Raw genomic sequence first — 23835 nt, 5'->3', positions numbered from 1 at the left:
AACTAGGAAATGAAAATAAAATCCCGACTGTTAAAGAGCATAAGTCAATGAGCTCAAAACCAGAAAATTAATGGAATTGAAAGATGGCTTTTTAAAAAGATTTTAAACATTGATAAACCTCTAGCTAGATTACTCAGAAAACAGGAAAATACAAACTCCACTATCAAGATTGTATGAGTACAGATGAATTCCCCAGCCCATATGGGCTTCTAATAGAGGAAACAAATATTAGTCATTCAGATCAATTCATATAAAGTATAAGCTGTGGTCAACTTCAGGAGAAATTCCGTAGTAGAGGGAGAGGGCGATTCAGGTTGAAGTGGAGGGATCTCCGCGAAAATACCCGATCTCTGACCTGGGTAGACGCGGCAGTAACCGCGCCCAGCGCTTTCCTAGACCCTGGCTGGCAGGTGACTGCCCCGCCCGGCCCGCCCGGCCCCGCCCCTCGCCACGCCCCGATCCTTCTGCGCAGGCGCGAAGTCGGCGCCCCCGCGGAGCCGAGAGCTGGGCGCGGCCGGCGGCAGGGCGGGCGGCAGCCGCGGGGCGGGCCCCGATCTGGCCCTTGAGCTGGTGAGGTGGCGTCGGTGTGACCCAGGCACTCTAGTTCCCCGCGATGCGGAGGTCAGGCCCCGGCACCCGGCCGCTCTGATCAGGTCTCGGCACGGAAAGCGGAGGGGGAGCCCATGGCGGAGCCCTGTGATCCCGGCCGCCGGGGGTCCGCGGGCGGCGGGAACCCGGAGGAAGAGGAGGACGAGGAGCGGGAGCCGCTACTGCCGCGGATCGCCTGGGCCCAGCCGCGAAGAGGCGCGCCGGGGGGCGCCGTGAGGCTGCAGGAGGCAGCTGGCGACGAGGGCGCGGCCGCCCCCCGCCAGGCCCGCGACCAGAAATCGCCGCTCCCGCCCAAGGACCGGTCCTCGGGGGCCTCCCGCGGCTCACCCACCAACCAGAGCGGGAACCGCTCCTCCGGTTCAGGTGCGACCGGCTCCCTTCCCGCGCGTGCGTGCCCCGTGCCTGCTGCCCCCGCCGCGCGACCCGCTTCCCTCCCCGCCCGGGTCTGCTCCCCGTGCTCCTGGCTCGGCTGCGCCCCTCGTTTGCGCTCGCCTGGCTGGAGGGGTTTCCCCTGTCGCGGGGCGAACAGCCAGCCCCGGCCCAGGCGCGACACCTGCCCCACGCCGCCTCCCGCCTTGTCCACTTGCTGTAGGCTGTAGACCAGCGGTTGTCATTAAACTCTGATTCTTTAGGCTTCCCCCCAAAGTGAGTACAAACTGCCATCAGACCCTTAACCCAGCAAAGTGACGTAAGTTGTTTGCTCAAGTTTGGACCTGAGTTCTGAATTAGGAACTCGAAGGTATCCAGAAGTTCCCAGAGTTGTGACTTTGCAAGTGGATGACAGCAGAGAGATGTACATCAAGAATATCCAGGGCACGTTTGAAAACGTTTTCCTACTAAATGTTATTGTGACGCTAGTCAGAGGGTGCAGAGAGGACTATCCTGCGCTTTCTTGCAAAGTTTTTATTTCTTGAGTCATATCTAAAATTGTGCATTAAAACACACATCTTTTCTCTATTAAATGAACAGATCGCCTTTGAAAGGGACGGTAGTTGAAACGTGGTTCAAAGTTAGTGAAATTTAGGCATGCTGTTGCAGCATAGGTATTTGTTGAAGTGAGTTTGGGGCCTATGGAGAGAAGTGAGACTAATTTCATGTAAATCGAAGAGACTTGATAAAGTTCTAGCTAGAGAAGAGACCAACTTGTTTGCGAAATGGTGATGTTTACACCTACTTGTCGGTGGTAGGATGAATTCCAAGAGATGGTGTGCACATTATGTCTGGAGTAGTTTCTATTAATATTGTTTGGTTTTTCCCGAGTTTTAGACTTTTAGATTTTTACCTGCCCTGCTACTAGTACACTAATTAATGTACCTAAAGAATTTGGGATAGAATAAGTTACTCAGGTTCTAATTGAACTTCTAGTCAAACATAAATACTACAAAATAAATTGAAGTGGTCTGACCCACTCTTAAGGTTTAGCAAACATTTCTTTTTTTTTAAAAAAAAATAAGTTTTTTTTTGTTTTTTGTTTTTGTTTTTAGTTATAGGCGGACACAGTACCTTTATTTTATTTATTTATTTTCATGTGATGCTGAGGATCAAACCCAGTTCCTCACAAGCTGTAGGCAAGTGCCACAACCCCAGGCCTTTTTTTAAAAATATTTTTTTAGTAAACTTTAGCAACATTTCTGACATACATCTCTGCTATCATTATAATGTTAGGCTAATGGGTGCATTTTCAGTACAGCACTTGACCTGGCAAACAGATGTGGAATTGGAACCAGATCATAAGTGGACCACATCCAGCTAGCAGTTTGGACCTCTATTACCTAGACTCCAGTCTGTGAAGTAACCAAGATCCATATAGCTAGTTTGCTTTTCTACCTCAAAGTTACCTTGTAGCTAGATTGTAATAGGGCCCCAAAAGTCTTGAAAGTGCATTCGTTGTGTGAAAGTAAGGCATTTTTTGGTAAATAAATAATATTAAGGCTAGAAAAAGTTACAGTGAAGCTAGAGTATGGTAGTTAGAATACAAATGGCTTATTGAAAAGAAGTCCTACTTTTTAAATGGTGATATTTGTATCACAATTTATAGTTAGTTTTCATTGACCATCCTTTTTGGATAAAATTAATAAAACTGCAGTGGCTGGTGGTTCATAGAACTTCAGAGGTATGTTGTCTCTCCCCAGAGTCAAATATTTGGGAAGTGGTAAAGCCAGGGCTCTAGGTAAAGCCTAGTTCTTTTTTCACGTCCTGTACTTTTTCCGTTTTGCTTTAGATCCCTAAGTGTTATAAAACAATTATTACTTTTGGTTATTATGGAGGTTTTATTTTTAATGGGATTTTAAAATAGTTTTGAATGATAAAGTGTTTAAAGATGTTTAAAACAGACTTCTAAAAATTCTTATGATTAATTTCAGATTTAAAATTTAGTTTTTTTTCATGAGTTCATTACTTCCTTTGTCCTTTACCATCTAGCTTCCGTCAAACCACTTTTAGTTCTAAGACATTCTTGCTTTTAGATTAACATTATTTTATGATGCTTAGCTGTTTTGTTTATAAAAACAGGAACTTTATGTACTTTAATCACATGTCTGTTATCTTTAACAAGGCATATGACAAAGTCTAGAAATAGCAAAAACCATAGTGTTGTTTGTTAGGTCATTGTCAGAGTAGGAGTAGTGGTATTCCTTATCATTTTAGTCAGTGAATTGCACAGTTATAAAGGTGATAAGAGCTAATATCTACGTAGCCATTGGTATGTGCTGGGCATAGTTCTATGTACTTCATATTTGTTAATTCATAACTAATCCTATGACGTGAGTACTGTTTTTTATTCCCATTTTATAAAACACAGAGGGGTAAAGTTACTTCTGCAAGGTCCCAGTTAGTACAAACCTTGAGCACATACATGTCTATTGTTAGAGAACCTAACAGAACAATTAGAACTCACAAAGTAAAAAGAAATTTTATTTATGTCATTTAATGATTCACAATAGCTTATAAATGGTTGAACAAAATTAGAAGATCATTTAAATGTGAAGAAAGATGAGAAATAAGGGTAGTAAACTAAATAAGATGGAGACCGGAGTAAGAGTACCAAGATAAGATTACTGAACAGCTAACGTGGAAAAAACCAATCAGAGTCATGACATTAAACAGGTTGTCTGAACCAAAACAAAACTGACAATAACCTGTTACGTGTTCTTTTGGAGAAGACACTATATACTGAACAATATCTTTGAAATAAAAGTGATTGAATTCATAGGACTAGTTCTTATAACTTTCCTGAAGTCCATTTCAGTAGAAGTAATTCTAACAACTGGTGTTAACAGTGTGACTTGATCCAAGTTCAGGACACTTGATAACCTGGATTAATTTAGAGAAACATTTAGAAGAGTAGAAGTTTCAGGTTATCTTGATGGTCACCAAAACTGAGCTTTTGAAAGTTAGCAGGGACATGTTGGAGATTATTCTCAGCTATTGCTTAGGTTACAGCACATGTAGTTCTTTGTTTTCCATTTATTAGAGATACATCATTCATCAAATATGAGTGCCTACAGGGTACCAGTGGAAATCAAGGTCTTGAAGCAATAATGACCTATCAAATGCATGCCTATCCCTACACAGCTGTGTAGCCTAGAGGAGGACATAGTTAGAATAAATAGTTCTAAGAGACTGTCTGTACTCTGGTAAAGCTGAGGTTACATGTGGTGCTGTGCCCTAAACACGTAGGGGACAGGAAAGATTCAGCCGAATAAGCAACATCCAGCATTGGAACCCTGAAGGCAGCATTCAGTTCACCAGACTCATCAGCACTTTTTTCTAGAAATATTCTAATTAGTGGGTAAGATAAGGAAAGTTGGGAAAGGCCCTCAAAGGGATAATTCTTATTCTTAAGGGAGGATGAGTTTGTTTTAATTACTTATTTAAAATGAAAATTGGTAAGTTACCTTGTGTACTATGTTCAGCTAAGAACATAAAGGCTGTGGAACATAAGGTTCTCTTAATCCATTTTCATTTTCTACTTTCTAAAGGACTGGTAATGACCCCTAAGTGTGACTGGTGGGATAGTTTGTTAATTTTTTGAACACAATTTATTGAGGAGCTGCCATGTGCCAGGACCTCTTTTCTAGGCACATAGGCTACATTAGAGAACAACACAAAGATCTCTTGCTTTCCTGGAACTGAGATCATTTTGTTACAGTGTTGTAAGTGAGAAGGATGAATAAGAATTAGCCCTGGGAAGGAAGCTTGGCATAGTCATGGAAACAGCAAAGCTTCCAAGGGTGGCTGGACATCTTGTGAAAAATGAGGAGCCTGAATGAGACGGAAACTTTTCTAGAAGACCACGATCTCTTCCTAGCATTGACTTAAAGGGAGGACTTATAAAATAATTTTGAATATATTCTGACACAAACACAAAATGCCATACTTTATTGCTTAACATAGTGGCTATAATTTTAATTGAAAAAATATCAAAGACAGCCTGGTGTGGTGGCACATGCTGTAATCCTAGTTATTTGGGAGGCTGAGGAAGGAAGATTGCAAGTTTGAGACCAGCCTGGACAACTTAGAAAGTTCCTAGCAACTTAGTGAGACTCTGTCTCAAAATAAAAATAAAAGCTGAGCATGGTGGTGCACACTCATAATTCTAGCAACTCAGGCGGCTGAGGCAGGGGGATTAAAAGTGCAAACTTGCACCCAGCAACTTAATGACACCCTGTCTCAAAATTTAAAATACATAAATAAAAGGACTAGGGATGTAGCTCAGTGATAGGTTGTCCCTGGGTTCAATTCCTGATATCGCGCGCACACACACACACACACACACACACACACACACACACACACAGAGCAAACAGAAACTCAAAGGCGGCTCCAGTGTGGCTCTGTAGCTAGAGCACTCACCTAGCATACAGAAGGCTCTGGGTTCTGTTCTCAGCACTGAGTTATTAAAAATCAAGCTAACTGACAATAAAGCTTCAAACCAGAATAGCCGTATCATATGTTACATGAAGCAGTGTAATATCCAGGGGTGCCTTTCACATTAAACTCATTACCAGAGTACATTTAAGTAATGAGCATGCGGAGAGTTATAGAACGTAATTGTCAGTAATGAATCAGTTAAGGAAAAATTATCTACTAAAAACCAATTGCTTTCATTTTAGAAGAGTTGATATGTAGCCTTTTTTCTGACAGTAATTAGATAGTAGGACCAATTTTTTTAAGTGCCTTTCTGGATTGTGACAGTAAATGCAAGCCATCTTCAAGGAAAAAAATGCACAGCTTCCTGTAGGGATGATATTATCTCAGTAATGGGACAAGAACAGAAATGTTTCTAATTGATCTGATTTTGGTTGAAACTGAATTGTTAAGTTTTTGACAAATGACTGTGGACTTCATGACAGGAACAAAAGGAGGTTCTATGACACACATTAGCTAACTTGGTAACACTTAATAGTAATACTGTGAAGGCTTGCACGTAGTCCAGAACTGTTTGGGCATAGAATGTGAGAGAACAAGAGTAGTCCAAGAGTTTAGCCCTTTCAGTGTAAATTAGCATTATGACAGAACTCCCAAATAACTCACACAGTATTATAGGGACTCTTCTTGGGGTTAGTGTCAAGACTGAGGTTGAGGTGTCTGTTCTGTTCAGTGAGTTGCTTGGTTCTGGAGACCCAATTTGGAGGAGGAACGTTGAAATACTGAGGCAGGAAATAGGACAAGTAGGATGCTGCAAAGCCTGAACACACTTGAGTTGGGAAGGAGGAGGGAAGGGAATGCTTAGTGGGATGTGAAAGGATCTTCAGCTCTTTGAGGGTAAGTAGACTTGCTCCAGATGGCAAGTCTAGGATAGGGGCTGAAACTGCCAGAGATGTGCTCATTTCTGGAGTGAGACAGGAAGCCCTTGGACTGTTTGGTATAAAGGGGTGGTGCGGTCTGTCCTGCTTGAGAGGGTCACTATGAGCGCTCTGTTGAGCGTAGAGAGGCAGGAGTGAAAGAGGAAGACCAGTCAGGAGGCTGCTGATGATGTAGGCAAGAGCTGATGATGACCCAGGTAACGTGGAAGAAAGGGAGATGGTAAGAGCTTGGGCCCTGGATGCTTTGGGTAGTAGAGCCTATGTGACTTTCTGATTGGATATAGAGGGCCAGACCGTAAGACTGAGATGCTTCTAAGGTTCTTGGTTTATGCAGCTGGAAGATTCTGAGTTGCCGGCAGCAGGAACAGGGAGGAATGGAGTTGAAGTCTTCAGGAGGGGTGTTCAAGATGAAGTGTTGAGTTTTGGTTAGTAGACTTTGAGCTGTTAACATCCAAGTAGAGAGGCTGAACATAGTAGTCGAGAGTTCTGGCTGCAAGTCCAGGCCTAAGAGATAGATTTGGAAATCATCAGTGTTGACCCACAGTTAAGCAGTGGGTCAGTAGGTGTGGTGCTGGGGGCTGGTGATATATATTTTTTCTGATTTTTTTTTACTTAATGAAGTAGGCAGCTAGATCATCTACTAAGAGAGAGGGTGGGAGAGGAGTTGTTGAGAATTTGAGGAAAGAGATGAGTCAGTGTGTGTTTCTGTGGTCAAGTTCAGCTACCCTGGTACAGGCATAGAGTCAACAAGACAGGTTTCACCAGGACTGGGATTTTTCCAGGTGACCACGAAGGAAAGGAGGAAGAGTGATTCTGTAATGATTTGCCATTTTAAGGTGGTGGGGCAGCATGAAAGGAGTAAACACCAAGGACAACATGGGAGATCAGTGCTTTGTAGGTTCCTGTGGGATGGGTGAATTTGATGCCCGAGGGACTGAACTGGGAAGCTAGGTGCTTGAAAAATTGTGCAGAAGTTGTAGTTACTGATAGTGACAGGATTTGAGGCAAGACTGTGGAGTCAGAGCTACAGAAGGATGGGCAGAATCATTGCAGAGAAGTTCAAGAAATGAGAAGTATTTGTGTAGTTTTTTTTCAATAAATAGTAAACTTTTTCTTTTTCCATGTGGCATTATTTAGAACCTAGAAGTGGAATTGGGGTCAGGAAGAAGGATCAAAACTATCCATATAGTACTTAATTCCATTTTTCAGTACCTTTGTCCTAATGCCAGTAACCTAACCCCTATATTCAAATCCATATGGAGAGCATTCTCACGTCTGGTCTTTCTTCTTAATGCAGTGATTACTGGAGCTTCGGAGATGAATGCATTCTTGGATGATCCAGAATTTGCTGATATTATATTGAGAGCAGAACAAGCAATAGAATTGAGAGTTTTTCCACAAAGAATCTCTCAAGGGTCAAGTGGAAGTTACTTTGTAAAGGATCCTAAGAGGGTGAGAATTTCACAGACCTACTATAACTAGGAAATTTTGGGAAACACTCACTTAAATGTGAAGTCATTGTGAGTTTCCGAAGATATTAATTCTCATTGCATCCCCTTATCTGAAATAAAGCACAGTTTTTTTGGTTTTTATTTTTTTTTACTAAAACACCCTCCCATATAGAAATAGCTAATTGTTGTAAGTTGTAGTGTGCTATTCTGACAGCTTCTATTTGATTTCAAGCAATTATTGAATACCCATATTCACCTGAAGATTTGTTGAGCATATATCCATATGTCCTTACCATAAAGTAGTCTGTTACCATATTTACCAAGCACAGTGGAACTTGAAACTTTCAAAACCTGTCTGATGTCATTTCTAAATGCTTTTCTTTTTTTTCAAGGCTGTTCCTCTAGATATTTTTTTCTGACATTGTGCCAAGGGAAGGAGTTTGGGCAACCTGAAGTTTGAAGTCATTGGACTGCACTAAAGTGAAATGAATAAAAATATGATTCTAGAGCAGAAAATATAAGTTTTGATGGTACTTTCTTCCACTTAGTCTAGAATTTTTCAAAAATTGATGCATCCTTCTGATGCATAACCAGCAATTCTTCTTTTGAAGGAGAAGGAAGTTTATAATTTCACCCAATTTTTTTGCAAAATTAAAGTTATATTTTAAAAGTAATTTTAAAGCATAGTCCTCCTTTGAGATTTTAAGATATTTGTAGGTTCCTTAGCACAAGGGCCTCTGCCTGTAGTCCCAGCTGCTGAGTAGCCTGAGGCAGGAGGATCACTGGAGCCTAGGAGTTTGGGGGCACCAGCCTTTGCAACACAGCAACATCCTTTCTCTTAATAGATAAGATAATATATATATTTATTTATTTATTTATTTTATATGTATATTTTGTATTAGATCAGTACTAAAGGTAATAGAGACTTTTAGACATTCACAAACCAATCTTTTGAATAGAGGAGTTTATTTAAAATTGGTTCATGGAAAACACAACTTGGAAAATCTTAGGCTAAAAGTAACTGACAGCATAGTTATTCAATGTATCTTGTTCCCTTTGTGTTTAGAGAACTATTTTTTGGCATAGATTTATTAGTTTGTTTAGCAAATACTTGGAAGCTTACTGCCTATCAGATACGGCTCTGAGTATACTAGAGATGCAGCCCTAACAAAGCCCCAGCCTTTTAAAAATGTACACCATAGTGGGGAAAGTAGATGTTAAACAAACATATGGGTTGGATGTTTAATAGACTGAGTAGTCATACTGTTTGACCTAGATTGGAGGCTTTCAAATATTTAAGATTGGTGAGACACTTTTCAAAAACTTGAAGTCCAGTAATATAAAACAAGTGAAATTAGAGTTAATCTGGTTAAATGGCATGGGTCACAGGTTAAGTGGCATGAAGCCTTGCCCTCACCTTCTAAGGTTTTTGAGAGCACAATTTGAAAACTTCTGTATTTCAAACAAAGGAATATTGAATTTAGATTCCCCAATGGAAATATATGTTAAAATGTAATTGGAAGCAAACCTCTTATTACTTGAGGGTTATGCCTAAGTTTGGGGCAGGGAGTAGGAGGAAATGAATTATAAGAATGCATTTTATGGATTATCGTCTCTATCTATATATGTAAAATATAGATATTAATGTGTTTGTGTGTGTGTGTATGTGTATACCCACCCCACATATATAAAAGTCTAATAAGATTCTTACTTTTTACCCCTTTAGAAAATTATTGGTGTGTTTAAACCAAAATCAGAAGAGCCTTATGGTCAACTGAATCCAAAATGGACCAAGTATGTCCACAAGGTCTGCTGCCCTTGCTGCTTTGGCAGAGGCTGCCTGATTCCCAACCAGGGCTACCTTTCTGAGGCTGGGGCCTACCTAGTGGATGAGAAACTTCATCTGGGCATTGTACCTAAAACAAAGGTAAAGCAGAGTTGGTGTCCAGTCAGGTACTTCTAATTTTTAGCCCACTTGCCTGTAGGTACTTTAGTATGAACTTAATGATTGAGGCTAAAGTTGAGTCCCTTCTTAGTAATTCAAGAGTATGAGCAACTACTAATTTACTCTCATGTAGACCTCCAAAGTATCCAAGGGAACAGCTCTTGTTCCCATGAGGTCACAGGATGCTAACATGCTAACAAAAAGGAGGAAGAACTTGCATTTAGAAAGTAGACAAAAATGAGGTACCTTGAGATCCCATTGAAGGTAGAGGTAGCTATTGTGTTTACAAGGCTGCTATTGTTTTCTTGTTGCCCTTTATATGTTTTAATTGATGCCATCCTCAAAACGTTAATTTCTAATTCTGCAATTTAAAACTCTTGCTTAGTTTTTTCCACTGGAAGTTTTTAGGGCAATATTATTCCTCTTTGAAAAAGAAATATGTGCCACTTAACAGGGCTTCACAAAATTCCCTGGACTTTCTATCTTAGCTTCTCAGGGGCATTTGTATAGCATTGAATTTTGCTCATTTATAGGATTAGAGTGAATTTGATTATATATGTAGATAGAAATATCATAATACAAATTCTAACCATTTTTCTAATCTCTGTGTTTCTAGGTGGTGTGGCTTGTCAGTGAGACATTTAACTATAGTGCAATTGACCGTGCAAAGTCAAGAGGCAAAAAGTATGCCTTACAGAAAGTGCCAAAAGTAGGTAGAAAGTTTCATCGGATAGGACTTCCTCCTAAGGTGAGTGGCTGATAAACTTTACTTAGGATGTAGTGGGCAGGTTTAGCCTGAGCTCTTTGAGCTAGACACTGGGCTCTGGACTGTGGATATAGTAGTAAACTTTTTCCTCTTTGAGGAGCTCACAGTAAGCAAGCAATTTCAGTGCAGTTCGATAAAGTGCTCAGTAGGTGGTAAGTTCAGGGAGTCTGAGAGGTTAGAAGAGGGATGCCTAGAACTGGGGTGATGGCCCGGTGGTAGAACTTTTGCTTGGCAGGCCAAGTCCCTGGGTTGGATCCCCAACACCACACACAAAAAGAAAAGATGCAGAAGAGGGATGCCTGAGTCTGGAGGAGCAGGAAATGTTTCCAAGATGACGCTACATCAAAGGCTTTATAAAGTAATGGCAAAAGTTCAGCTTTAGAGTCAGAGCTGAATTCCAACCCATCTCTCTACTAGTTAGCATGAGACCTTGGGCAAGGTCCTTATTCTGTCAGTCCTAGTTTCTATAAAGTTGCGAATAAACTACCTCTTAGGATATTGTGAGGATAAACTTGAGAAATTCATGTCAAATACTTGGTACATAGTTAAGTCAGTAAATGGTAGCAACTATGTTTGCTCACTGCATATTAGATTTTGTTTTTTCTAATCACTTTAAAATAAACCTGAGAGATGGTTAGCAGCTCACTGAGCAAAGGTGGAGAGGGCTAATGGGAAAGGCATTCTAGGAAAGCTCTGGTATTTATTTTTTAAAAATAGACTTGATCGGCAGGTGAGGTGGCACACATCTGTAATCCCTTGGCTCAGGAGGATGAGGCAGGAGGATCGCAAGTTCAAAGCCAGCCTCAGCAAAAGTGAGGTGCTAAGCAACTCAGTGAGACCTTGTCTCTAAATAAAATACAAAATAGGACTGGGGTTGTAGTTCAGTGGTCGAGGGCCTCTGAGTTCAATCTCTAATACCCACCCCCATAGACTTGACCTATGATCTTGCTGTACATGTATCTAGACAAAAGAATTTGAGTAGAAATTCATGGCCTAATTTTTAAAATTGTATTCCAAGTAAGTTTGAAATTTTAAAAAATTTCCTAAGGCCTTTTCCTTCTTGGATGTTCTGAAATAAGCATGACTCTAGGAAGCTGTAGTTTCATATTAATGACTACTATGACTTAATTATAAGTTCTTTAAAGAAAACCTTGGAATTGTTAAAAAAAATTTCATGCCAACAAGAATATAAAATGTTGGGATAAGTATTAGATTTTTGTGTGTGGTGATTTGTTTGCATTTGTGAGGCAGAATAGATCACTCATTACCCAGGCATCATCTGCTATTGAAAACTTGTATTTCCGTCTTTAATACATGGTTTAATGTTAACTAGTAAATTTTAGTAACAAAAATGCCTTTTAAAATGGACATATCTTCGAGGAAAGGACTTTGTAAAAAAAAAAACCACTGTAGAGGTTATGATTAATTGATTCTTTAAAATTTATGAAAGGATCTTTAATCTGAATAGTCAAAGAATTCATTCTATTTTTAAAGTAAAATTATTTTCTGTATTTTATGTTGTAAAACGAATCCTGAAATGTTTCTTTAACAAGTTAAAATTGCATTTTTATGAAATAACCAGGATAGGTGTACAATTTGGCCTCCATAATTAAATTCACTTTAATGAATATTTTTAGAAAGCAGCATTCTTGTTAAGAATGTCACCTTGAGGGCACATGTTTATTTTCCTTTTTGATCATCCTAAAATAGCTGCTTAAAAGTCCAGGCTAAAAATGCTTCTTAATAGTCTAGGGTTGAACATTTTTTATTGCTGTGTGTTCGTCATGTGATTATTTAAAATTAGTGTGTAAAAATAGGTTTCTTGATAAATATGCTTCTCTAAATTAGTGTTATCTCTTCTATTTTTCTTATTATGTTTATATAACATTTTGTGACAGTACTGCTAAGAAATTAAAAATTAATCCCTTTGTTCTTGTACTTTCTTTTCTAACTGTAGTTCTTAAAATTATAGATTGGTTCCTTTCAGTTATTTGTTGAAGGTTACAAGGAGGCTGAATATTGGCTTAGAAAATTTGAAGCTGATCCTTTGCCTGAGAATATTAGAAAACAATTTCAGTCACAGTTTGAAAGATTAGTTGTTTTGGATTACATCATCAGAAATACAGGTATTGAAGTTCTCTCATTTGTTCACCCCAATCTTGTTAGCTTTCCAAGTGTACTTTTGTTATCTAAGTCAGAACCATAAAATTTTGATGCAAAAATCATAAAGCCGCTGCGTCTAATTGTTTTGGAAAACAGATGTAGTACTACTCTCCTAGGCATAATTAATCCTATATTGGGGGTTTCTGACTCATAGCAACCTCCTGCCTAGGTGATGGATCAATTCTTGACCCCTAAAGAGGAATTTCCTAGGAGCAGGACAAGGCCAGATATTAGAAACATTATCTGCATAATATGAAAAATTAACACTTGATTGTATAAATTAATTTAGGTGCTTATTTTGCATTGTGTAAGGATTAGTATAGTTATAAATATGTTAAACTTTTATTTTGTTCTGCTTTGTAAGGGGACAGTCTAAATCCAAATTTGGATGTGGACAGTCCAAAATAGTTCCCAATTGTAGCTCTGTGGATTCTCAGGGTCATTTTACAGGGGCGCTTGCTAAATGCGCATCTTCTCATACACTACCCTAACTTACTGAGGCAGAAACTGCAGTGGGGCCAGGACTGTGTTTTCTTGTGTTTTCCAGGTAGTTCTGATGTACTCTAAAGTTTGAGAACCACTGGTTTGAAATGTTTTCTCATTTTTATTAGCTTCTGAAAAAGCATCATGTAATTTTCTACATTGACCTTCTTAATTAATATGGTCTTAAGTTAATACTAAAATTAGTGTGTGGTCCAGGGTACTCCAGCCTAGCAGGAAGAATAGATGCTTTTTAAGAAGTTACCCTTGATTTTAATAACCTTAATCTGATAATTAAACTGCCTCACAGGGTAGATTCAAGGACTAAAATTAACACATGTGAAGCACTTAGAACAGTATCTGGCACTGAGAAAATGTTCAATAAATGGTTGCTAATATTTATGGGTTTGTTTTAGTTTTAAATTGGAACTTTGATATGGTAGACATATGCTATAGAAAACCAATGAAAATCTCAAAAATCATCAGGTGACTAGATTTCTCCCCTTGATATTTATCTATAATGCCTATAAAAATCAATTAACAAATTTTTTTGTTTCTTTTAAAAGACAGGGGAAATGATAATTGGTTAATCAGATATGAAAAGAAGAAATGTAAAAAGGAAACTGACCATGAGGTAAGCAAATTTTAAGCCATGTAAGAGATTTCTTGAAGTTAAGTTATTCTCCATTATCTCCTCCTTTCCTTGTTTAAATCCCTGATTTTAAATCCCTTTTCTCTGTTCTTCTCATCCTTTTTCTTTCTGTCACTTGTTTACATTGTGTTTCTGGATTCTATTTTTTATTATCTCTGGGCAACTTTATTTTTTGTTTTGCATTAAAATAGATTAATGATACCAGGTGTATACTTTTTTAGAACTTGGGAAATTTGCAGAATGACCACGTTTATTTTGCTTTTATGTAATTAAGGTTTCTAGTATTTAATTCATTTCCTACTGAGTTTTTTGGTACTAGGAATTGAACTTAGGGTGCTATATCACTGAGCTACAGCCCCAGCCCTTTTTATTTTTGAGACAGGGTCTGGCTAAGTTGCTGAGACTGGCCTCAAACCTTGTGATCCTCCTGGTTCAGCCTGCCAAGTTGTTGGGATTGTAGGCATGTATATACCACTGCATATTGATCTTTCTGAGTTGTGGTTTTTTTTTTTTTTTTTTTTTTTTTTTTTGTGGTGCTGGGGATTGAACCCGGGACCTTGTGCGTGCAAGGCAAGCACTCTACCAATTGAGCTGTAGCCCCAGCCCTCCTTCTGAGTTTTTGATTCAGTATTAGGTAATCTTGTACTACCTAATGCAATGGAACATATGTTTCACTTATGAACTATATCCACTGAACTTAAAGAAAAGTACTTTTGTTACTTAGATGCTGGTTTTTAACTAACATAATAGACTGAGACTCTAAACACTATAAAAAATTTTAGATTCATTGCTCTCAACTTTGAGTTCCCAAGTTCAAATATGAGTTACATAAGACATTTTTAGAAGTATTTAAAATTTAGAACAGTCTATACTTTTGAGAAAATTTTAAGTAATTAAGAAAAGTACTTATAATCTCTGTGTTCTTAAATTGTCACTTAAAACATTTGCATTACTTTGAAGCATTTGTGCTTTTGTTTATCCAGTAAATTTAAAAATCCATATGTATAGTATTTAGCAATAAAAAAGAATAAACTTGATACACATGAAAAATGGATGAATCTTTTTAAAACTACATTGAATGAAAGAAGCTATAAAAGGTCACTTACTGTATGATTCTGTTTACATAAAAGTATAGAAAATGCAGATCAGTCCTTACTGACAGAAGGCAGACCAGTGGTTGATGGGGATGGGGTGGAGGGAGGGATGAACTTCAGTGGGATCTAGGGAACTTTTGTGTGAAGATTTCACATCTTTCAGGTTTATCAAATAGTACCCTTTGATATGTAAGATATAATTATACCTCAACAAAGTTGTAAATAGAAGAAAGAATGATAGAAATAAAAATAAGTGGCAGTTTTAACAGAAAGGGATTTAAAATACATACAGAATATATATGTTTGTAATACCTCCTGAATTTGTTTTATCAGTATAGCTTGGGTAATTAAATTTGTTGAAAACTTTCTTTTGCCCCATGTCTTTTGTGCATTTTCATTGAGGTGAGATTTGATTAAACTAAAAGAAACAAAGAAATCTGGCACATATCACCAGAGTCTTCGCAGTAGAACTTTTAATTTAAAAATAGCAACAACAACAACAACAAAAAATAGCCTTTTTCACTTCTTGCTCTTTTATCTAGGACACTTAGTAATGCCAACCATCTGTCTTTAAATTATGGGAAATACTCTTTGTCTTGCTCCTGAGGTCTTCATTTCTGCTACAGAAGAATGTAGAATGCAGGAATGGCCTACATTCTGTAGTCAAGAATATCTTGAGGTTCCTTCTGCTTGACCTTATTATATTTAATTATAGTCTTCGGGAGTGTTCTTTAGAAACTCTTTATATTTGACCTAATCATTTCTGTGGGACAATAAGAAAGACTAAATTTTAATAAGGTAATTTTGTTAAGTTGTTATCTTAAAGAAATCAGTAATATTTTGCAAATATCAAACATTTAAGCAGTGTGTATAGAATATCACTTGTTTTGGTGAGGGAAGAATACAGGAGATTTAACCCAGAGGTGCTTTACCACTGAGCCACATCCCCGGTTGCTTTTTTTTTTGAGACAAGGGCTTGCTAAGTTGCTGAGGCTGGCTTTGAACTCTCAATTCTCTTGCCTCAGCCTCCCCGCACTGCTGGGATTATAGGCATGTGCCACTGCTCCTGGCTTAGAATATCACTTTTGCCTTAATATTTTCAAACTCTCTCCAAAAGGGGGGGTAAAAAAGTGAAACTATTGCTAAGTAAACATGTTCTGTCAAATTTTAAAAATAGCAATTGTGAAATTCTTATTGGTTTTTAAAATAATCTCCTCTGGGTCAATTTGGTTTTGGTTTTGGTTTTCTTTTTTTTTTTTTTTTTGGCAGCAATTTTAATTTTTATGGGCTCTTGAGAGAGAATATGTCTTTAAACATCAGTAAGTTTTGTAAATAATTTATCCTTTGGAAATATTTATATAGGTTCTTTTGTCAACAGATCATTCTTTCTTCTTTAGGACTCAAACTGGATCAATGATAAAGAATTGCTTATTAAAATAGCTGCAATTGATAATGGTCTAGCATTTCCTTTTAAACATCCTGATGAATGGAGAACATGTGAGTATTTAGAACCATTTGTGGATTCTATAATTGCCTCTTTTCCAAAGCAGGAAGGGAACAAAATTTATAGACTTTAAAATAGCAGAACTGGATGAAGTATAAACCTTCATTAGGGCTCAGTTCTAGGCACTGGGAATACAAAAGACGTGTATCTCCTGGGTCTTGCTGCCTCTTGTTTGCTTATTTGGGAGCAATTGTGTTTGGTTTTGACTTTTAGGCTGTTAGCTGTGGAAAATGGGGTCAGTAACTTTTTTGCAGGGGATGAACCCAAGTCCTTATGTATGCTAGGCAAAGCCTCAAATGTTGAGATAAGTCCAGCCCTAATTTTCTAATTTCTGAAGTAAGTATAACATGGGAACATCTATTTTAATATTTTATAGAACTGTATTTTAATATTTTGAGTTGCATTCATTTATAAAACAATTTAGGTCTGCCCCCACCAAATCAATAGTGATTTAATTGCTTTCTGAGTATCTTCTGTGGTTGAATATCAAGTTTTCTTTATCTTGTGTCAATTACAGACATTTTTAAGTTTGCTCAAAATTATCCATGATATATTGAGTTTCACATTTGCGAGTGTAACATTTTATGTAGAATTCTATTCTCTTACAATTAAAAAAAAACGTTGGGCATGGTGGTGCATGCCTATAATCCCATCTACTTGGGAGGCTGAAGCAAGAGGATCACAAGTTCAAAGCCAGCCTCAGCAATTTAGTGAGGCCCTAAGCAACTGAATGAGACCTTATGTCAAAATAAAAAGGGCTGGTGATGAGGCTCAGTGGTTAAGTGACCCTTCATTCAGTCCCTGGTATGACTCCACCCCCTAATCCCCCCATAATTTTTTTTAAATCCCCTTTATGTATTTTAAATACTTAGAAGATAAAATGAATTAATATGTAGAATTTGCCTTAAAATACTTATGGAGGTAGAGATCAGGTAGAATAGGTGAAGCAAATTTCACAAAAGTTTATTAATAATTAAATTAGGTTACTTGGAACGTGGGCATTTGCTACATTGTTTTTTGGTTTTTGCGTAGTATAAGGTATATGTAGTAAAATATATGTAGTAATTAAAATTTTAAAATAATCTGTAACTATGGTTTTATCTCTTTTAAATTCCTGCTATAAATGTGCTTTTTTTGTGTTTAAGCACATCAAAGATTTGCTGCTTGATAAGCATTGACCTATTTACTTACTTATCTTGCTTTTTTTCAGATTATTTTATTGATCAGCTTTTAAGTTTGTTTGCCTGATTTTTTTCATTGACTTGTGTCCTATCATTATTTTTTTATTATGTTTATCCTCTTGCTTTCCATCACTGTGACAAAATAACTGAGAAACTTGGTGAAGGAACAGGGGTTTTTGGCTCATGGTTTCAGAGGTTTCAATCCGTGGTCTCTTGGCTCTGTTGCTTTGGGCCTGTGGTGGCATAGTACATCATGGTGAGAGCTTGCGACAGAGACTGCTCGCCTCGTGGCTGCTAACGAGAGAGACAGGAAGAAGCCAGGGTCCACACCCGCAGTGACCTAACTTTCCCTCACAAGGTTCTACCACCTCCCAGTAGCACCGTAGGCTGACAAGCAAGCAGTTAGCACATGGGCCTTTGGATGACATTCAAAATCCAAATCCAAACTATGGCATTATAAATGCTATTATTGGGCCACATGTTTTCATCTGAGTATCATTTCATCTAAACTACTGATTGGATGAATTCTGCTATATTATTCTGCTTTGCTTATTCATACTTTATGACTTCTTTGATACGAGTAACTTAGAAGTATTTTATTTGATTTTGATAGTTTGTTTTGATTGTTGACATTTTTATAAGTGCCCATTGTTGCTGTTTTCCAATATTATTACATTGTGATCCATGAAAATGGCATATGAATTTTATTCTCTTTTCACATTTTTTATTGGTGCATTGTAGTTATACATAACAATAGGACTTGTTATATATTTGTACATGCACACAGGTGAATTATGTTTTTGCAGTTCATTAGTATGTACTTTATGATTTTATATGTGGCTGATTCGGAGGACTATATTTGAAAAAATGTGTTTGGCACAAAGTTCTGTATCTGTGTAACTAAAGTTTGTTAGTTGTTAGTCCTGTCACATCCTTGACTTATTTCTTGACCACTTAATTAAACCACTTAATTTTTGAGAGGCAATTAAGATCACCATGACTGTGATTTCATCAATTTCTTCTTGTATTTTTTACTTTGTATTTCATTCACAAAAATGTCCAGCAGTGGTTTTTGTTTTTGTTGTTGTTTGTTTGTTTGTTTTGAATCTGTGTGAATTATATTGTCCTTTATCCCTCTCCATGTCTTTTGCTTTTCTTATTGTTACAACATTGCTATCCCTCCTTTCTTTTTGTTGGCACTTACCTGGTATTAGACTATACCTTTATTTTTAACCTCCATCATTTTGTTTTAGGTGCGTGACTTATAAACAAAGCTGGGTATATTTTTCTTAACCCAGTCTGAGTCTTTTAATGGTCATACTTAACGCTATAAAGTCTTAATAAACTGTTTGAACTTTTTCTGCCATCTTTCCTGTTTTTCTCCTGACCATGAATTCCCATTTGTTCCCTTTTGCTTTTCCTGAATTGTTGTTTCCATTTTATTTTTCCTAATCTTTTGGAAACTGTTCAAATTGCATTTTTAAAGTGTTAAGTTTTTTGTAAGACATCTGGTAAATTTTACCAAATATGTAGTTGGGTAATAAAGGTCTGAAGTTTAAAGAGGAATTGGCATTAGGATGTAGTTTTTAAACTTGTTGTCACCAAGGAAGCTGGGGTGGTATTTGCTATCACCCAGGGAAATCATAGAGAACATCATTGCCTAATGCAGTGCTAGGAACGTAGAGCTTGATGAGTGTTTCATGAATGCTTAATCAGTAAAGAAGAGAAGGAATTGAGTGTAGAATCTGGAGGAACACTGCTGTTGAGAGAAGGGAAGAAATACCAACAGCGGAGAGAGGGAGCGACTTACAAGACAGAAAGTAAATTTTGAGAGAATGGGATCTCCAGAAACTTGGAGGGGGGAGTTTCCTCAAGGTGAGATAAAAACAGTGCTCCTTGCTATTGCTACAAAGACAAAGTGGCATGGGGACAGCACATGGGTCAGTGGAAAGCCCTGGTGAGGTGACTGGGGGGCCCAGGGAAAGGAGTTTGGATGAAGTTGAGGGATAGGGATGAGAAGTGAATGCAGGCAAAGAATAAGGGCTTTCCTTTTATGAAATGCTTCAGGGGAAGGCAAGAAGGAAACTGGACATACCTTCCAGGAGATGTGGGTCAAAGGAAAGGCTTTCTTTCTAATGCAATTCATACCTCCCGCAGTGTGCAAAGAGATGGATAGAAGGATATGAGAATCAATGGCTCCATGGGAAGATTTCTTCCTAAGCTCTCTGAGTGGTGGGATCCACCAAGCAGGGTTTGGGAATATGCCTACGTACCCTCTCTAGAAGATTCCACCATTACCCAAATCTTTCAAGTCCTGGTACTGTGTGAATTTAATGGTCTCCTTGGAGGGCAGCTAGTTAGCCCAGAAATATGCATTCTTTTCTTTTTTCTTTTTCTTACTCTTTTTAGCAGTGCTGGAGATCTAACCCAGGACTTCACTTGATATGCAAGTGCTTGCTAAGCTACAGCACCACCCAAGTCCTGGATATTTTATCCTTTAAAGCTACCTATTTAATTCCTGATATTATAAAAATTTAGCATGTCTTCTATATACAGTGCTTCAGTTCCTGTTGATTTGTAGCTGTGGAGGACAGGGAGCCCTCACCCATGGTGTTCAGTCTGGGGCAGTGAATAATTAGTAGGTACCCCCCAGTTTCTGATCTTGGGAACCAGATAGATTCAGATACATTTTTTGGATAGACCTGTTTGAAATAGACTCATCAAATTCTGATTCTTTACTGTCTCAAACTCAGAAATATAACTTGTTCAGGTTAGACCTAAATGTGCTTTAACATCTGAACTGGCTATCTGAACTTGGAATATGATTAATTTGGATTGCAAAAAATAGTTGTACTCTGCTAACTTCTGTCTCTTGTTTTCTCTGTGAGAATCTAGAAGTTGTAGGAAGGAACCAGGATAAATGTGAGTCTAAATAAACTATTTCCTTCCTGCCACTAATTATTTTCTATTAGATCCATTTCACTGGGCGTGGCTTCCGCAAGCAAAAGTTCCTTTTTCTGAAGAAATAAGAAATTTGGTTCTGCCATATATTTCTGACATGAACTTTGTGCAAGATTTATGTGAAGATCTTTATGAACTTTTTAAGGTAAATAAATATTTGTGTGGGCGGGTAATGTTTGCATGTTGATTTTTTTTTTTTTTAAACTGGGATTTGAATCAAGGGTCTCATGTAAGCTGGGCACACACAACTACTACTGAGCTACATTTCCGACCCTTTATTTTTATTTTGAGACAGGGTCTCACCAAGTTGCCCAGGCCAGTCTTGAACTTGGGATCCTCCTACTTGAGCCACTCTAGTAGCTAGGGTCCTGGGCATGTGAAACTCAGCCCGGCAACACCATCCTGTTTTATTTATGTTTCACTTAAAGTTTACTACAACTCTATAGCACCCTTGATGAAGCTAGTGCTGAGAAAGGTCAAGTTCATTGCCCAAATTTAGAATGCAGATACTTGTCTGCCTTGTACCAATTTTATTTGTATTTACTTCTGATACTTGGCTCTCATCTATAATCTAGTTGCTTGTATCTCACTTTTGGAAAGGAAAAATAAATAAAACAAGCAGTCAGCATAGTGTTTTTTAAAATGTTTAGTTTTGATTATTATAAAAATAAAATCTTTAAAAAAATCTTTTTTTTTTTTCAGTACCGGGGATTGAACCTTGGGGTGCTATACTAGTGAGCTATGTTACTAGCCTTTTGCTTTGTTTTTACTTATTATTTTGAGCAGAGTCTTGCTAAGTTGCCAAGGCTGGCTCTAAGCTTGCAATCCTTCTGCCTCAGTTGCCCAAGTCACTGGGATCACAGGCATGCACCATCACACACACAAAAATTTTCCAGAGAGCTAATTCACAGTTTACTACTTCTTGTATTTCAGCTTGCAGTAGAATCTGGCGTGACAGAGAGGATTTAGCAATTTTATTTTCCAGAAGCATAAATTTGTAAAGTTACACTTACTATGAATATCCTTTCAAGTGAGATCACATCAAAATTGAGAAGCTGCTTTATATAAAAGTTGAATTTTTACAAAATCACTGTATGAATTGTATGTGTTTGGTAACTGCTAGTATTTAATTCTTGAAAGACCTGAGGTCTGACTAGAAAATCATCTTAAATCCTTTCTGAAACAAATTGGAGAGTAAACAAATCAAACTCTTCTTGTCATTCTAGGGGTATACAAAAGATACATTAAATGAAGATGCTCTTGTTATTTTATCAATTAGGAAAACTTTCTAATGTCCTTATTTGCTGTATGGAAGTTTTTTTTTTTTTTTTTTTTTTTTCAAATTTTGTATTTGTTTCAAAGGTTTTGAGTTTTAGAATCATAATAATTTTTTTTTTCCTTTCTGTAATAGACTGACAAAAGTTTTGACAAAGCTACTTTTGAAAGTCAGATGTCTGTGATGAGGGGTCAGGTAGGTCACTTTTTGATAATTGAGAAAAAAATTTCCTGAGCCATTATCAACTTTTTCTTCACTGTGTCCTGTGATTTGAAATGAAATTGATTTAAATAGGTATCTTTCCTCTGTTGTAATATAAATGAGGCGTGTTGGACCTAGTCGTATGAGATGTATTTAACCAGTTTTCTGTGCCTGCCCCCAGTCATTGATGCCATTTGCACTTTTCCTGAGCCTTACTTTTAATCCCTCAATCCACTTGTGTGGATCTTCAATACCAAGCTCTAGTCCATTAGATTATTTTCCTTGCAGAACATGTTTGGCTTTGCTAGAGCCATCAGTAAATAGAGTTGAGTACTGATTAAGATTCAGGGCACTACATAATTTTAAGTCATTCTTCTTACCCTCCTTCTCCTCAACTCCTCTAAACACAAACACAAAATATTAGATCTATTGGCGTGGACCTGCAGGCCCGGTGGCTCGCGTGGCATCTGCTTCTTTGTTCCAAAAGGAAACCTTGCAGTGAAAATACACCATACTGTAAACATTGACTTGTAGTGAATTCCAAGTTAGCATTCTCTTCCTGAAACCTATATTGAATTTAAGGAAGCTGTTTGAAGATGAACCAAGCTTTTGCACTGATTACATTCTGTAACTTTAAGAAGTAAATATAATTAAATCAGATATTCTATTACTTCACCAAGTACAACAGAACTAGTAGGATATAGCTGGTTTATAGAGGACCTTGAGAACCAGAGTGTGGATTCCACATGGAAGGGATTAGAGGAACTAGAAATTTAACATTAAAGGAGAGTGTGATTAAACAGAGATTTTTGAAGAGGAGACCTCCTGGGTTTTTCTCTGTACTCCCTGCAATTATGTGTAAAATTTTGTATGCATTTTGGTATAGGATTCATATCTCAGCAAAGGGATTCCTAATCCAGAAGAGGTTAAGAACCACTGCCTAAAGTGATACTGGACGGGGGTGGAGATTGCTTAGCAGTGAGGACGCTAGAGCCAGGGAGCCTAACTAGGAGAGTATTTTGGCATTTCAGGCATGGATAAAGGGATTAGATGACCAGTGATTATAATTATATTGCAGAATTTTTAACCATTCCAAAATATATTTAAGCAACATTTTCCAGAGTGAAGAATTATGCCCTTCTTTGACCTTTTTGCTTGAAACAAATTGACTTGCCATGTCAATATGCTTCATCTTTTGGGGTTTTTTCTCCCTAAAGGCATCTTGTTGTCTCCCCTTTTCTGGGGATATGTTCCAAGACCTCAAGTGGATGCCTGAGACTGAAGAGTACTGAACCCTATATATACTGTTTTTTCTTATACATACATATATACATACCTGTGATAAATTTTGACTACCAATAACAGTAGTAAAATAAAACAATTATAGCAATATACTGAAATAAGTTATTTAAAACATATGCATTGTTTACTTCTGGAAATTGCCATTTAATATTCTCAGAATAAGGTAAACTGAAGGTAACTGAAATCATAGTTAAGGGGGGGACTCCTGTGTCTTTATATTAGGAATGTTATTTTAAATAAGTAAATGCTGTAAATAATTTTGTCAACTTTATTTGTGGATTAAAGTTAGCACATAAGGAATTTAAATTTAAAAATGCTTCTCTGAGGGAACATTTATTTCTGAAGTCAGCAACAAAAGCATGCCCCTGGGTATCTGCTGGTTTTGTTTAGTTTATTCCTATCCTGTCTCATTCACATAGGAACTAAGGTATTATAAAAATTCT

At 37.6% G+C, this 23835-nt stretch overlaps 1 protein-coding gene across 3 annotated transcripts in view; it reads left to right on the top strand.

The window, feature by feature from the left end:
- The first annotated feature begins 513 nt into the window (after positions 1-513).
- PI4K2B (phosphatidylinositol 4-kinase type 2 beta) overlaps positions 514-23835 on the top strand; it is a 29352-nt gene continuing 6030 nt past the window's right edge. The window contains exons 1-9 of one of the 3 annotated variants that reach the window (XM_079153493.1): positions 514-972; positions 7714-7868; positions 9594-9794; positions 10429-10560; positions 12551-12704; positions 13788-13855; positions 16365-16464; positions 20625-20758; positions 22025-22084. In XM_079153493.1, coding sequence (XP_079009619.1) covers positions 684-972; positions 7714-7868; positions 9594-9794; positions 10429-10560; positions 12551-12704; positions 13788-13855; positions 16365-16464; positions 20625-20758; positions 22025-22084 — 1293 coding nt within the window. In that variant the 5' untranslated portion in view covers positions 514-683. The remainder of the gene's footprint in view (positions 973-7713; positions 7869-9593; positions 9795-10428; positions 10561-12550; positions 12705-13787; positions 13856-16364; positions 16465-20624; positions 20759-22024; positions 22085-23835) is intronic. The other 2 variants (XM_079153494.1, XM_079153495.1) reach the window with 2 other exon arrangements.

Source organism: Sciurus vulgaris (assembly GCF_902686455.1).
Source record: "Sciurus vulgaris genome assembly, chromosome: 9".
NCBI classification, from domain to species: Eukaryota; Metazoa; Chordata; class Mammalia; order Rodentia; family Sciuridae; genus Sciurus; species Sciurus vulgaris.
Note: the sequence above shows the minus strand (reverse complement) of the source record. Positions and strands in the feature narration are given on the sequence as shown.